The sequence below is a fragment of the Acipenser ruthenus genome, chromosome 29 (genome assembly GCF_902713425.1).
Source record: "Acipenser ruthenus chromosome 29, fAciRut3.2 maternal haplotype, whole genome shotgun sequence".
Taxonomy (NCBI): domain Eukaryota; kingdom Metazoa; phylum Chordata; class Actinopteri; order Acipenseriformes; family Acipenseridae; genus Acipenser; species Acipenser ruthenus.
The window spans coordinates 9,560,582-9,575,414 of record NC_081217.1 but is presented as its reverse complement, the minus strand read 5'-3'; the positions used below and the strand labels follow the sequence as shown (position 1 = coordinate 9,575,414).

The following is a 14,833-nucleotide window of genomic DNA, read 5'->3' as shown; positions in this document are numbered from 1 at the left end:
AAAAAGCTATTCTTGTAAAATGTTGTGATCTTGTTTGAAATTGAGTTTCCTCCCTGCCTTTCATTCCTCCCCGCTTGACCATCATTCATTCCATAGTTGTCAGGGAAACTCGTTCTCAGTATTTCTGTGCAATATTCGTCAGCATGAGTAAATGGAGCTGTGCCCCCCTCATCTCTACCATACAGGGCAGCAGCCAACCAACAAACCCGTGCCGTCAGTCTTACCAATTCTGTAATGAGTATGCTACACGTGTACCAGAGAATGGTGTTAGATCTTTTGCTGTGTAATCATCAAAAAAAAATCTGAATAAAACAAGTAAAAGTGTGTTTTAAGGTTTTTTTTCAAAGTGACGTGGGGAGGAAAGTCAGACATCTCTGCAGTTTTAGATGCATATATATCTCCCCATATGAAACAAAACTGTTATAGAAAATGTTTTATAGGCGTGGTGGACAGGAATCATTATAAAGTTTCCCTTTGCAAACGCATAATGAAAGCTTGGTAAAGATCTATGGTAAAGCATATACCTACATTAAATTGGCAAACTGGCACAGTGTAACCATGGGAAAGACGTGGGAAAACTGCAAAATTACATGAAAAAAAATTACATGAGGGAGCATTTACATTATGCAGCACCCAGTATATATTATATGGCTACTTTAGATTTATCAATATTTTTTAGGGATAGGTGTTTTTATTATAACTTTTTAAAGGTTATTTAAACTGATGCTTTATTTGTATTCTTTGAAACATTTCTCGCAAAAAAAAAAAATCATAGGATCAAACCAAACATGTTGAGTTTTGTAAAGGAAAAACCAAGAAAGATTAAAAAAAAAAAAAAAAAAATTGAGAAAAAAAGTTTCCTTGCGTACTGTAAGTTCTAATATCTTCCCAGCCACAAGGGGAGATAACACTGAAGACTGGAAATAACAATGCTGTTGATCCAGTGTAAACTCTTTACAGAGTCAAGCAGCGGAAGGTAGGTATAAACCTCTTAAATAGTAAGCGGGGTTATGAAAAATCTAGCGTTGCACGTCCCCACGTATTGCTACAACTGTTTAAATAACATGCCTCTGATTTTTCTTTTTATTGTTAACATCCTGGCAGCATTTTACAGTCATAATCTGTTTCAAAGCTCTTTTCAAAATGGAGAACTGCAGGTCAGTGGGTGTCCTCCGATCCCCAAGTCCATCGTCCCTTTACACCCAGGAACTCGAGAGCGGTTGTCGGAGAGGTAATAGACCCTGGAGGACAAAGGCGAGGTGGCCGGTTGAGCTGACCTGTCCAGTAGGGGCCGGTGTAGCGTAGTGAGGTGACTCAGTCCCAGCCTATTAGACCCCTCCAAACTATGAGAGTGCGGAAGGCAATGTGACACCCCTGGTCCAGCCAAGGCTGTAAAATGGAACGGCCAGGAACATGCGCTCCCCAGACTGTACGACACCCTGCACCCCACGTGGTTATGCCTTTACCAGGTGAGCCAATCAGGGACCCAGGAAGTCCACTCAGTAAGTTAAATGTTCTACTTCTAGTTTTAATATAAACAATCCAAACCCCATCCAAGTTCATGATGAAAAGTACTTGTTTTGACAACAGAGTCATGCAACACTGGTAAAACCCACATTTCATACAGGATTCAAACAAAACCATGATGCACATTCACTAGTATAAAACAAAATAACAACACAAGGCATGTTTCATGTGTATATACTGTACTACAAAATACAGGTAAATACGTTTCAGTCTTTAGGAAAGGTAAATTAATGCAGACCGACCAGGGATTAAAGTCAGGTGCTGTCAATTCTTGTGGAGACAAGGGAAAAAAATGCTTATCAGGAATATTTTGTCCAATCTTGCGGACTACTGTATATTGAAACATATTTTACATTGCTATTACTGCACATACAGCATACAGACATGTCAAATCAGATTATATTACATGCACAATTCCAGTACTGTATTTCAAAGTAAAACAGGTTGCAAAAAATAAAGGTATTAAATTCACTTTTTAAATAGTAAAGTGCTGTGTCCTTTTAAAACAAAGAGCTGGAATACACTGTCATTTTTCAGAGCACAGTATGCAAAATCTCACTCGCTTTCACTCTGCCGATTCTCCTTCAAACATAGTTAGTGTGCACATTTATTAGAACACCTCATTGCTTCTGTTTGTTGTGCTTATGAAATCAAACCACTGGAACTGGAAATCATGGAAAGTTGTCCAAATAGGCAAATGTGATTGTCTAATGTAATAGGCCACACATGCAGTTAATTTAAAATAGTTAGGAAAAAGGAACACAGCAACAAACGGTAAAATGCAGGAGACTTTTTAGAAGTTGTTTTAAGATGACTAATTAACTAGAATTTGTCTTTGAAACATTTGTTCTCATTATGTCATGCATTACATTGTTTTGAGAGAATGCAGACCGTCTCTTTCATGATTTATATCATACCAGTTTTCAATTTAACTCATTTTTCTGCTTTATTTACTTGATTTTAAAGAAAAACAAAAAATGTATGGGTGTGAAATAGAGCTGTCAGAATCATGTACATTCATAACCCTGGTGTGTTGCCACTAACCTGTCCACAATACTGTGGCACCAGTGAATGTAAGAAATACAGCAGGAATTAGGAGTAGAGTCAGGGATGGAAATAAGACTCCTATTGCATAGCAGTTTCACCCCTTCCAGGTTCTGTGTTTGTAAAATCTGTGCCTTTTCTCTCTCTCTCTCTCTCTGCAACACTAATCATGCAAACACAGGACCTTTAAACTACAGCATGCTTGAGTGACAATGAAAGTTCACTGGATCAGGTTACAAGACAGCACTCCTCTCATGACAGGAGCGCTCCTCTTCTACCTGCCTCTCAAAATCACCATGCAGCAATCGCTAACCACAAACTGACTTTAAAAGTGTTGACAGAACTTCAACCAAGGAAGTTCCGTTCAAGTCTGTGACACAGAATAGCGCGGAGTAACTGAAGACAGCTGTAAACAGGAACCTGTGCGCTGAGCGTCGATCAAGCATGCAGTCTGGCAGTAAATAAAGCAGGGTGGAGAAATCCTGGAGCGCAGACTGGGCTTCTTTCTGCAGAGGTCTATGTGATCCAGGAAGATGGAAAGTCTTGGAAGCAGTGTGAAGAAGAAAGCAACTGAAAGACATCACAAAGCGGAGGTTCTGATTGCTGGAGAGCAGCTAAGGTGAGCCTTTGATTAAAACTAGTGACTACAGTCTTCAATGAATACCCTGGGATGGCTAACTTGGAAATCTTCTGTTAACTAGCTTCCAATGACATTGTGATAGATTTTCTTTTATACTCTCGTTCCCTTATTATGGTGTTTGCAATCATTCTGAGTGTTTCTTATTGCAATTACTTAAATATTGTGTGTGTGTGTGTGGGGGGGGGAGGTGTTTTAACAAGTATTTTTTTTTTAATTGCACCCTGAAACCTTTTCTGTTTGTAAAGTTTGAGCTCAGCCTGGTTCATTGCAATATTTTCTCTGCTAAAGCCCATTACAAGATGCTTTTAGCTAGTTTTTGTATCATCAATGTGAAACTAACGAGAGGCTACAGTAGTGTGCACATTTATTCAAACACACCATTGCTTCTGTAGTTTTGATTTGTTGTGAGTATGAAATCAAACCACTGGAACTGAAAACCTTGGAAAATTGTCAAAATAGGCAGTTCGTGCTTGTCTAATTTAACTGATGACTTTAATAGGCCACACTTGCAATTCATTTAAAATAGTAAGAGAAAATGAACACATAGCCACAAATGGTAAAATTCATGAGACTTTTTAGAAGTTGTTTAAGATGCCTAATTAAAGCACAAAGTGGTCTAACATTTCCACACGAGTGCCTGTTTCCATATCACTGATTACTGACTGAAAATGGAAATAAATTCTCTTTCAAACTGGTAGGTATATGAATGACAGATCTTGAGGTGTTGTAATACATGTGCACACTACTGTATATGTAACCTAGACTGGATCAGTCAAAGTGTCTTCATAGAAGCAAGAACCAGTGCCATCCCATTGCTGGAGCTGCTATGCACTCAATGGCACTTACTGACAAAAAGACCCATGCTGGTCTGAGGTATGATGTCACAGAGGCATGATGCCTTTGGATCAGCAGGATGGTGAGGGCCCTATTGCTGAATACAGGGTGGGCCTTAATATTGAAGGTGCCTTTACATTCAAGAGAGGCCACAAAGTGTCCGTAACAGAGTTTTTATTGTTCCTGGTACCTAACCACTTCCTGTGTTTCTGATTAAGTCCTAGTGACCTACTTTTTAGGGGATGGTGTGAGGCATATTTTGTTACAGCATTGCAATCTGGCTCTGTACGAGAACACAACTGCCTGCATTCTAATAAAAAATCTAACATATTTTTTTTCCCAGGCTTCGGTTGCACGATAGTAAGCTTATCAAAGACCGCCGTTACCACCTCCGCACTTACCCAAACTGCTTTGTGGCTAAGGAGCTCACTGATTGGCTCATAGAACACAAGGAGGCTCCAGAAAGGGAGACAGCAATACGACTCATGCAGGAGTTAATGGCTCACAACATCGTACACCACGGTAGGGTGCCATTTCTCTGACATGAACACCTTCATTTTATATAAGACATTGTAGCAACCCAAACAGAACAGCATGGCCTAAAAGCTTTTGTGATCAATTAAGCTGATGAATAATAATTGACATTGCTTTAATGACTCTGAATCAACAAAGAAAGGAAGTGTGTGCTACCTAATGGACGTCACGCTAAAACATTTAAAGATAATAATTAACCAGGTGAATACTGGCATTAAACTGCTTCAAGCTGCAGTGTCCCGCTCTCCTGTTCAGTTATATAATATGACTGTCCACTTCCTTGTTGGCTGACCAGGTTTCGTAAGTTCCCTCCCTCCTCAATGTACTAAAATACATTTCTGAAATACGTAAAAAGCACTTTACCCCCAGGATGTCTGGTAACCCTTTGTTTGAGGAGTGTTTTTTTTTTGTTGGGATTCAGCATCCTGGAAACCTGCTCTGTGTGTTTTGAAGTAATAACGCATTGTTTAGTTCAGTTCAGATTTATGAGAGTGATCTTTTTTGCTGGTTCTTTTTATCCAGTTACAGCAAACATCTTTCCTGCACAGTATATGATGACAAAAGGGGCCCAGGTAAACAGCGAACCCTGAGCCAACAGCTCGATCTAGAGGCACGGCTGGATTGCTTTATTTACATTTGCACTTGCTAGGAGACAGCCCTGGAGCTGCAGCTCTTTACATCCTAGAAGGGATATTAAAGTAACTGTAGCTAACACAATAGTTTCCTTAATCTTCCCTGTTTTGCACTTCCATTGGCATCCAATGTGCAGTTTTGAAAGAACCACATGGTAAAGCACACATGTATTTTCATTTTAAAACATATCTGGTTGGTTAATGACAGGAGGTGGGGACAGTTTCACCCTCCAGATGAAATGAGTCAGTGCAACACTAACTGAAAGCATGGCTTGCAAACAGAGATTTCATTCACCAAATGTAGTACCATATGTCCTCTTTTAAAATAAAAATGCAAGTTTACTGTAACGTGCGTTTCTATCAAAACAGGACTTTTAAGGCATATAACAAATGGAAGTTCACAGCCTGTCAGCTATGGGAGTATCTTATTATCTACAGTCTCTTTGAGTGTAGAGTTGAAACATCTCCCAAGTGTTAAATGTTTTGAATTTTCCTGAACCCTTGTCAACGATATGCTTGTGAAATAGAAAGGTCAGCTGTAGTGCTTATGCAGTAGGATGTGTACACCTGTGCAAGCTTATTTATTCAAGTCTTTTCCATATACATGTAGATGTTATACACAGTTAGTTTCATACACATTAATGTTGCATCGTAAAAAATGTAAATCTAAGGAACGGCTTCTCTGGCTTTTTTGATTGGTTGCAAACATTTCCAATATGTTAAAGTTTAGCCCTAGAGTGTAGGAAATGAAAAAGAGCCCTTGTGAATGCCACACGTCTTCCTTGGCAACGGGAGTGATTTATTTTATCTGCGTTTTGTCTTGCTTTAGTTTGTGACAAGCACTCGGAATACAAAGACGCCAAACTGCTGTACAGGTTCAGGAAAGACGATGGGACGTTTCCGCTTGATAAGAACGTCAAAGTCTTCATGAGAGGTCAAAGTTTGTATGAGAGGTAAGCTTTCTGATTCTCCAATCTAACTCTCAACAGCAGACATGACGAGGAGGGCCTTTGTAATCGCGTTGTAACCGCACCGTACCTGAAAGGTTATCGGATTATAGCCAATTGAGATCGGAAGGGTTTTGAAAATGTAATGCTTAGTTTATAGTTTTAAAATGTAAACTTCTTCCCCAGGGTGTTTTTACACTGCAATGCTTAAAGCACACGGTGCTAACAAAATTCTGGTAAATCCTGCTTAATGTCATCTGCTAGACCTCCCATTTTCAGAAATGCACACATTATGGTAAAAGTGAATTCGATTTTTCAATGTTAATTTATAGGGGTGTGACAATACTGGTATTTTCTTAAAGGTAATTGCTCTGAAAATACAATGTGTCTGCACACCCCTAGTAATTCATTGGAAGCTGTTGGAGAATCATTCCCTGCCTAAACTTGGAGAGGTTGCATGAAGGAACTAAAACACTGAAAACACATCTTCAGGAAATGCAGCGCTTTCATTTAGTGTCCATCTATAGTGAAGGTATATGCATATTAGATAAGATTTATTTTGCTGTCTCAGTGTACTGTAAGCAGTAGAAAGCTACTGAAGGTGTCCGAGTGTAGTTGCTTCTGCATTCAGCTTTTCTGTAAACCAGTGATATTTGTGTTTGTAGTGCTCTGCAGGAACTCCTTGGTAACCGTTGTATCTGCAGACTTCTGAAGTTGTTCTGTCGGGCTGCCCCGTCCCTTGATTTGCATGTGTTTCCTGCAGCCTGATCAGCGCTGAAGACTCCATCATGAAGGTCCGAGAGGAGAGCAGCATCCAGTACCAGCGCACCTTCCCTGGCTGTGAGCTCATTGACTGGCTCGGTCAGAATGGGGAGACCAGCTCCAGGAAGGAGGCAGTGGAGCTCTGCAGGACCCTGCTGGAACACGGGATCATTCAACACGGTATGCTGGGAACCGAATGCCCATTTTGGGTACATTTTATTTATGCTTGATCGGAAAACCATTGTGGCCCCCTCTCTCATGGGTCTCTGCATTACTCATAGTATTCTGCAATGCTTCCCTTGATAACCCTGTGCAGCATACACACACACACACATCAAGCCCCGCTTGCTTTCATCACTGATCCTTCACTCGCTTTGGAAGCATGACAACTTAGCTATATTTAAGGCAGCAGTATGGAGTAGTGGTTAGGGCTCTGGACTCTTGACCGGAGGGTCTTGGTTTCAATCCCCGGTGGGGACACTGCTGCTGTATCCTTGAGCAAAATACTTTACCTAGATTGCTCCAGTTAAAAACCCAACTGTATAAATGGGTAATTGTATTTAAAAATAATGTGATCTGTTGTAACAATTGTAAATTGCCCTGGATTAGGTCGTCTGCTAAGAAATAAATATTAATTATTATTAATTATTATTATATTTCTACCAGGGTCCCCATACACATTTTTATATGTGAGTCTGGTCTGAATTAACCAAAACATTTCTTGATAATCCAGTTTGATTCTGAAGCAGACATGAACTCAGAATTGCAAAGCAGGTTCCTGTGTGGAGCGAGCTGTGACTCTCCCCCTCTCTCTGCTCTGCAGTCACTCTCCGGCACCATTTCTTCGACAGTAACCTGCTCTACCATTTCCGAATAAACTTCCGGAGGCGACGGAGGCTGACAGAGCTGCTGGGCGAGATCCTCCGGCCAATTCAGGAGGGTCCGGACAGCCCCTTCTGTCTACGCAAACTCAACCCAGAGACGGACAGCACCAGCTTCCTCTCAGGTGGGGCTGTGTGTCGCTGCCATTGGCTATCCTGCGATTCCAGTTAGCACCCATAGGGAAATATACTATTCATCTATGACAGACAAATGCCTTTGAACATTGGGGTCTTCTCATTTCAATCTGATTCATGTGGTCTTTTATCAGCTGAGGGAACACAAAGCACAACACAGTGGCTTGAAACCTGGTTGCAGGAGACGGGGAGAGCTAGTTTGAGGAAATTTTGAAGTCTCATCAGGTGTGCCATGCAGTGGCCTGAAACCACATTCCAAGCCACAAAGTGGCTTTGTGTTTCCATTGTGGTGTATAGTAAAGCTTGTGCATAAACATCTCTGCAATTCCAATGGAATAAATGCATTTTCTCAGGAAACCATGTATAAGCCCATGCACCTATTTGCATGATTATATGGTACTGAAGACACAAATGTGACATATTTCATGTGTTTAAGAAACAGCCATACACTGAGCTGCATATGTGTATCAAACAAGGTGCAGGAATGAACTACTCAAAATACTCCCATGCTACGCTTTGTGACATTGAGTGTGTATTCCACAATTTGATGTTTGTATTGAGATCAAGCACTTTAAGATAAACTGCAGGACACAGTTTATTATTTTGTGGATATGAACACCTTCAGATATATTCCGGTATACTGTGGAATGTGCACTTAACCTATAGAGAACCACAGAAGACGCTTAGTAAAAACAGAGCAAAGTTCAAGGTGACGCATAGTGATGCCAGGCTACGCTTTGTAAAGCCCAAAGAGTTATGGCAAAGCATATTATAAAACACAGTGAATGAATACAATATCCATAGGAAATCTAGTGCGGTAACCTTTCATAAGGGAGGATCATTCATCTGAACAGGGTCTGCAGCATCTACTGCACTAAAACAAATCTTTAACAACCGTTTCAGCTAGATGTGTTTCTGGTCACAGAATGAAGTAGGTTTCATTTGCTATTGCTCTGTATTCTACCAGCTCTTGTTTTGCAGTAGTAATGGTAATGTTTGCTGTTGTCTCTCCTCTCAGTCCAGCCCAACAAGGAGATCAAGGCCCCTCTGTCAGCAGTGCGCAGGAGCAGTGCCACCTCTCTCTCCGGCGGGGGGCCAGGCGGCTATTTCAACAGCCCCCCCGGCCTGGTGGAATGCAATCCCAAATCAGGTGGAGTCTGGTTTGCACTTTCAATTGTGTTTCCTGCATGTTTGCACCGCATGTGACCGGAGAGAATTTATCATCCGGAACGATAACCCTCGCAGGGTGTTCAGTGCTTAGGGGGATTCCAAATACAGAACTGCGCTAGGAACACATTATGATTGGGAACTTGGGACAATGCATGGCGGTTTATCCTCACTAGTGGAATGTACTGCAGTTAGTAAACCTGTGTTTTAAAGTATATGCCCCTATTAAAGCTTACCACAGTAAGTTTACATGGTAATTGTGCTTTTCGCTATGCATTTACCATAGTTTGCCTTGTTTGTTTGTTTGTTTTTTTAAATAAGCTTTACTACACCTATCTGTGCTTTACAATGCTTACCATGCTGTCACTATGCTTTATTACAATTTATTACATGCACTTTTATAAGGGTGCCACCAAACATTTCAACACAACTGTCGGTCTCTGCTTGAGAGTCCAAGGACTGTAGTGGGTCTTGCCTCAGGACTGAGGTGCGATCTTACCGTCCAGTATAATATTTTTTTCCTTGTTGTTCAGATAGGAGCTTTATATTCACATTTAGGCACAGTATAAAGACTTTGGATTTTGGGGGTTCCCAAGTGGCTGTGTTAGTAAAGTGAGTCATGCAGTCCTCCGTGGGGAGTGTTGCATTGGCTCTGGTGCTCCTGCGGGTTAGGGTAGGGTCTGAGTCGCCGTGCTACAGCAGCCCTGACTGCCCTGGTGTCAGGGGCCGGTAGCTCATCGGGATCGGAGGGCACCCACTGACCTTCAGCTCTCCTGAGCTCCTGTGGGGAGTAGCTGCAGTGAAGGAACGTAAATGAACATTCTAAACTGCATCTGTAAGTCACGTCCTTATTGGAACCCATTGCAGCAGCTAAGCTTCTAATTTCACTGAGTGTAGATCTTGCACGCAGAATGTCAACGACAAAGTTTTCTAAATGTTTGAAAAGGTTCTATACAAACATATTCGTGAGGTTTTCATCTGTTTTCTTTTGTTTAGATGTAATGATTTATAATATGTTTAGAAGTGGTTCAGTGGCTACCTAATCAAGTTGAGTTTTTGTATGACTGACCGAACTTTGCTCATGGGCCTGACAAAGCGCGAGAAATACACACTCAACTTGATGAGAGGTAGGAAACAAACACGTAAACATACAAGCCACAGTATGTATTTTATGTCCAAATGACCCTAAAAAACCTGAAGAAATATAGTGGTACTCCTCCCCACGTGTTGCTACAACTGTATAAATAACGTACCTGTAATTTCTTTTCATGGTTAACATCCTGACAACTTTTTACACTTATGACTTTAAAGTTTGTTTCAAAGCTTTTTCAAAATGTCTGCTCTAGTGCACTAGGGTTTGAGATCTGTCCTCTAAATCACTGCAGGAAGAGTGATGGGGGGAGGGAGGGGGGAACATAAGTGCTCTGGCTTTTCTGTTACATACAACATCATGGATCGATTTTGCTATATTACCTGTTTGACAATGTGGGCAATAATCCTTACACTATCAGTGCACTAGAGCAGACATTTTGAAAAGAGCTTTGAAACAGACTTTAAAGTTAAAAGGGTAAAAAGTTGTCAGGATGTTAATGAAAAGAAAAAAATACAGGTGCATTATTTAAACAGTTGTAGCACCAAGCAGGGACGTGTCACGCTATATTTTTCAGAGCCCCGTTACTTTCTCTTTTAATAGCAGTTTTACTCTCCACTATATCTTGGGACCCGCAGTGAACAGCATGTTCTGAAGAGGCTCCAGAATGCATCCCCAGTCTCAGGGACTGCAATGTAATGTCATGGGCTTCTCTCTCTGTTCAGTGTTGAAGAGGGTGATAACTAATGAAGAGCTCCTGTGTCCTGGAGCACCATACATCAAGAAAACAATCGCAGTGAGTAGAGAGAGTTTATCAGGGCTTATCTGTGTAAAAGAGAAGAGAAATCCAAATAAAGGGAAGCTCCTAAACGTTAATAAATAATAATAACAAAAGCAAATATACTGAATACAATATATCCCCTTCGGTCACGATTTATGTAATCTTTAGAATATGTTTCAACAGTTTGTTTGAGCTACAGTATATGGTAGCATATGTGGGCAGCAGTGTGGAGTAGTGGTCAGGGCTCTGGACTCTTGACCGGAGGGTCGTGGGTTCAATCCCCAGTGGGGGACACTGCTGTTGTACCCTTGAGCAAGGTACTTTACCTAGATTGCTCCAGTAAAAACCCAACTGTATAAATGGGTAATTGTATGTAAAAATAATGTGATATCTGTATAATGTGAAATAATGTATAATGTGATACCTTGTAACAATTGTAAGTCGCCCTGGATAAGGGCGTCTGCTAAGAAATAAATAATAATAATAACAATAATGGTACAATAATTCAAAGCTAAATATTCAAACACAATGAACACATTTTTATCATGTTTGAAAGCTAAAATAGTGCCTGTAAAATGTAGCTACAGTATCTGAATACTAACATTGAAGGTATACAGTGTGCGCTCTCTATACATTCCACTTTTATTTCCAGCTTGAATGAGTTTGAAGGTGACACAGTTCACCTTATCAATCCCTACAAGGTAAATGCACATGTCTCTGAGCCAATGAAAGCACTGTGTCACAAGTGTGTTGAACATTCCACAGACCACTGCAGACAATAAAAAACAAACACAGAAAACCAGTACCTGCTGGAATACTCTGAGGCCTGCGTTGCGTAACCAGAGAGGGTTTGTGAAAACCCCCTCCTCCCACCCCCGTTTTAAAAACGCTTTGTCTGTAGGGCATCGTAAATCACAGAAAGGTTTAAAAAAGAACATTGTGTATCATGGAGCATATCATGCAGGTACTAGTACAATGTAAATGACATAGAGATGGACAAATGTACAGCTGTAGACATCCTCATACAACACCAGACTGTTGTATTCTCAATAACTTATGCTAAATAAAGTTCATACCAAGTTTCATCAGAATTTAATAAGCTGTTTTCCAGATATACAGCAGTGTGCAAAATTATAACACCTCAAGATTTGTAATTTATATTCTTTTATATACCTGCCTGCCTGGGTGTGAGAATTTCAATTAATCGATTCATATAGTTAATCGATGATACAGAAACAATAGAAAATGTTAGACCACTTTGTGCTTTAAAGTCTGATGCATTTTATCATTTGTGGCTAGGTGTTCCTTTTTTCTCTTACTATTTTAAATCAATTGCCTGTGTGGCCTATTGAAGTCATCAATTACATTAGACACATATTTGCCTATTTTGATCATTTACCCAGATTTTCAGTGACAGTGGTTTAATATCATATACACAACAAATCAAAACAGAGGCAATGGGGTGTTGTAATAAATGTGCACACTACCTTATGTAAGAGAGACTTACAGTAAGTAGATAGGACTGCCTTCACTGTATCCCCATCGGCAGGGCGCTCACCCCTTGCAGGGTGTAATAATACAGAACCAGGAAATCTGTGTGTACAGGCCCAGTGCAGTAACAGTGCACTCTGTCTCTTTTGAGATTGTGGGAGACGCAGTGGGCTGGGGTATCGTGGTACGTGGAGGGAAGCCCTGCCACATTCAGGCTGTGGACCCTGGTGGACCTGCTGCTGCAGCTGGAATCAAGGTAACTCTGCAGTGCTTGTGCAGGTCTCAGATCAAGGTAACTCTGCAGTGCTGGTGCAGGTCTCAGATCAAGGTAACTCAGTCAAGTCAACTCCGCAGTGCTTTGTGCATATCTGAGATTCAACCTCTGCTGCCTCTAGATTGGAATTTAAGCATGTTATTGTTTTTTTAATCATGAATTTAATACATGACTCATTGGTTTCTTCCAATAATGAAATAGATACTATTGTAGTGGAGAGTGGCTATAAGTTGAGACTGCTGCAAAACATGTGTTCTGATTGGGACACTGTGTGTGGCTGATTTCTTATGTTCTAACTGAGTGTCCATTCTTAAAACTTCTATCTGCCCATTAGGAGAAACAAGCATTGAAGAGGTTGAATTAAAAATCAGCCCTTGAATATAAAGCATCTCCAGGGAATAGGGTGGTAATTCTCTAACACTGCAGTGTTTGAATTTAGGTGTGTCGGTGTGCTGTCACTACATGCTGCCCTGCCTCCGGGTCTGTTTTTATGGAATTACATTTTTAATCTCTTAATTAGGTTTCCTGGGAATGTTTAATTTTAAAAGCCAGTGTATTAAATGCCTCCAGAGATTATTTATTTATTTATTTATTTATTTATTTATTTATTTATTTTTTTTTAATTGGAGGTTTGCCACGATTTGCAGGGGTGAGGCTAACCGCCCCCACACTAATTCCATTTGCTTTAAATCCATGGATTTGCCAGTGCTGATAACGCTGTGGTCTTGTGGTTCTGCCTGGGCATCACAGTGTCCTCGTGGAAACGTCTGGGGAAAATAATAACTTTTCTAACTTTTCTGGAATGGCCTAACATTGGATACAATAGGAATATCATGTACATTTTCCTGATGTTTAATCTGTTTCATAGCCTTTTGAAGTGGGTATGATTCTCTGTTGTTTTTGCTTAGATCATTATTTGCTTAGTAGCTACAGTTGCAGACAAAAGTACTGGCAGTCTAGACATATTATACTATAATTCAAGGTAACGGATTAAGGACAAGAATTTAGTGAACTTCAACCAATTATTAATATAACAAAAAGCAAAATACACAATTTCTTGTATTTTAACAAATAATCTTTATCAAAAACAAACTTATTTCACTTGTTTGATCATTCTTAACCAGTATGTTACATCTTGTTGGTGAAATCTAGGGCCAATCTGTCTTGCATATTTTCTTCAGCTCAGGCAGATTGGATACACTTGGCTACAGCTTTTTTCATATCAGTCCAAAGTATTTCTGTTGCATTGGGATGTGCGTGTTCAGTAAGCAGAGTGCTCTGTAACAGATGTTGCCACTTCTAGAATGCTCTGTTAGGAGCGAGCACTGAAAATGGCAGGCAAGATATCGAAATCTTTTAAATTTATTTTTATAAATGTAATTACTACTATTGTATTTTTGTAATGTAAAGTTATTGACACTGTTTCTTTTCTAATACAATAGTCATCATCAGTTTAAAAAGCCAAAACGACAACAAAAACATTACTTACCTCACATGTGTTGGTCAAACAAGTCCAGATTTGGAAAAATCAGTTTTCAGCCACCGCACTGATAATTCCGCCGTGCGCATCGCTTGGTAAGAGAAGCCACTTCATGCCCTGGGGTGCTGTGCTTATTGAACACACCCCTGGTGTTTGCAAAGGCCATTCCAGAACTTTTATCTTTTGTTTTCTTCAAGAATTCCACGATTTGATTTGTGGTTTTGTGTCCTCGATAGGTGTGTCAGTTTGTGTTCTCTGTGAATTCCACCCTTGTGCTTCAGCTGGACTACAAGACCATCAGCCATCTGATCATGACAGGACCTCGCACGCTGGTCATGGAAGTGATGGAGGCCATCGAGTGAGCTGCACCCGAGTCCAGTACCCCTGTCCAGTGATTTTCAGTTTTAGCACTTTTTATTATGGCTATTAATAAAGTAATATATGTTTTAAAGACAATGGATTATAATTAAGAGAGATTATGTATAATACTTTAAAATGTATTTGATAGATGTGTCTGTTTTATTTATTTCTAATTTGCCCCATATAAAACATTGATATGTATTGTGTGATTGACATTTATGTCTGTGGATTGATTAAACTACTTTTAAATGTGA

At 40.2% G+C, this 14,833-nt stretch overlaps 1 protein-coding gene across 1 annotated transcript; it reads left to right on the top strand.

The window, feature by feature from the left end:
* Positions 1-2,763: 2,763 nt before the first annotated feature.
* On the top strand, positions 2,764-14,833 carry LOC117429460 (DEP domain-containing mTOR-interacting protein-like). The gene is made up of 9 exons (XM_034048956.3): positions 2,764-3,190; positions 4,389-4,567; positions 6,041-6,164; positions 6,922-7,100; positions 7,744-7,926; positions 8,955-9,086; positions 10,919-10,989; positions 12,617-12,721; positions 14,456-14,833. Exons 1-9 carry the CDS (start codon positions 3,105-3,107, stop codon positions 14,579-14,581), a joined length of 1,185 nt encoding a protein of 394 aa, XP_033904847.1. The 5' UTR covers positions 2,764-3,104; the 3' UTR covers positions 14,582-14,833.

Excerpts from the sequence above, each read along its gene's own strand:
- LOC117429460 (XM_034048956.3), top strand. The coding sequence starts at position 3,105 with ATGGAAAGTCTTGGAAGCAGTGTGAAGAAGAAAGCAACTGAAAGACAT. Across the intron at positions 6,165-6,921 it reads GGTCAAAGTTTGTATGAGAG|CCTGATCAGCGCTGAAGACT; the intron begins GTAAGCTTTCTG and ends TGTTTCCTGCAG. Across the intron at positions 12,722-14,455 it reads CTGCTGCAGCTGGAATCAAG|GTGTGTCAGTTTGTGTTCTC; the intron begins GTAACTCTGCAG and ends TGTCCTCGATAG.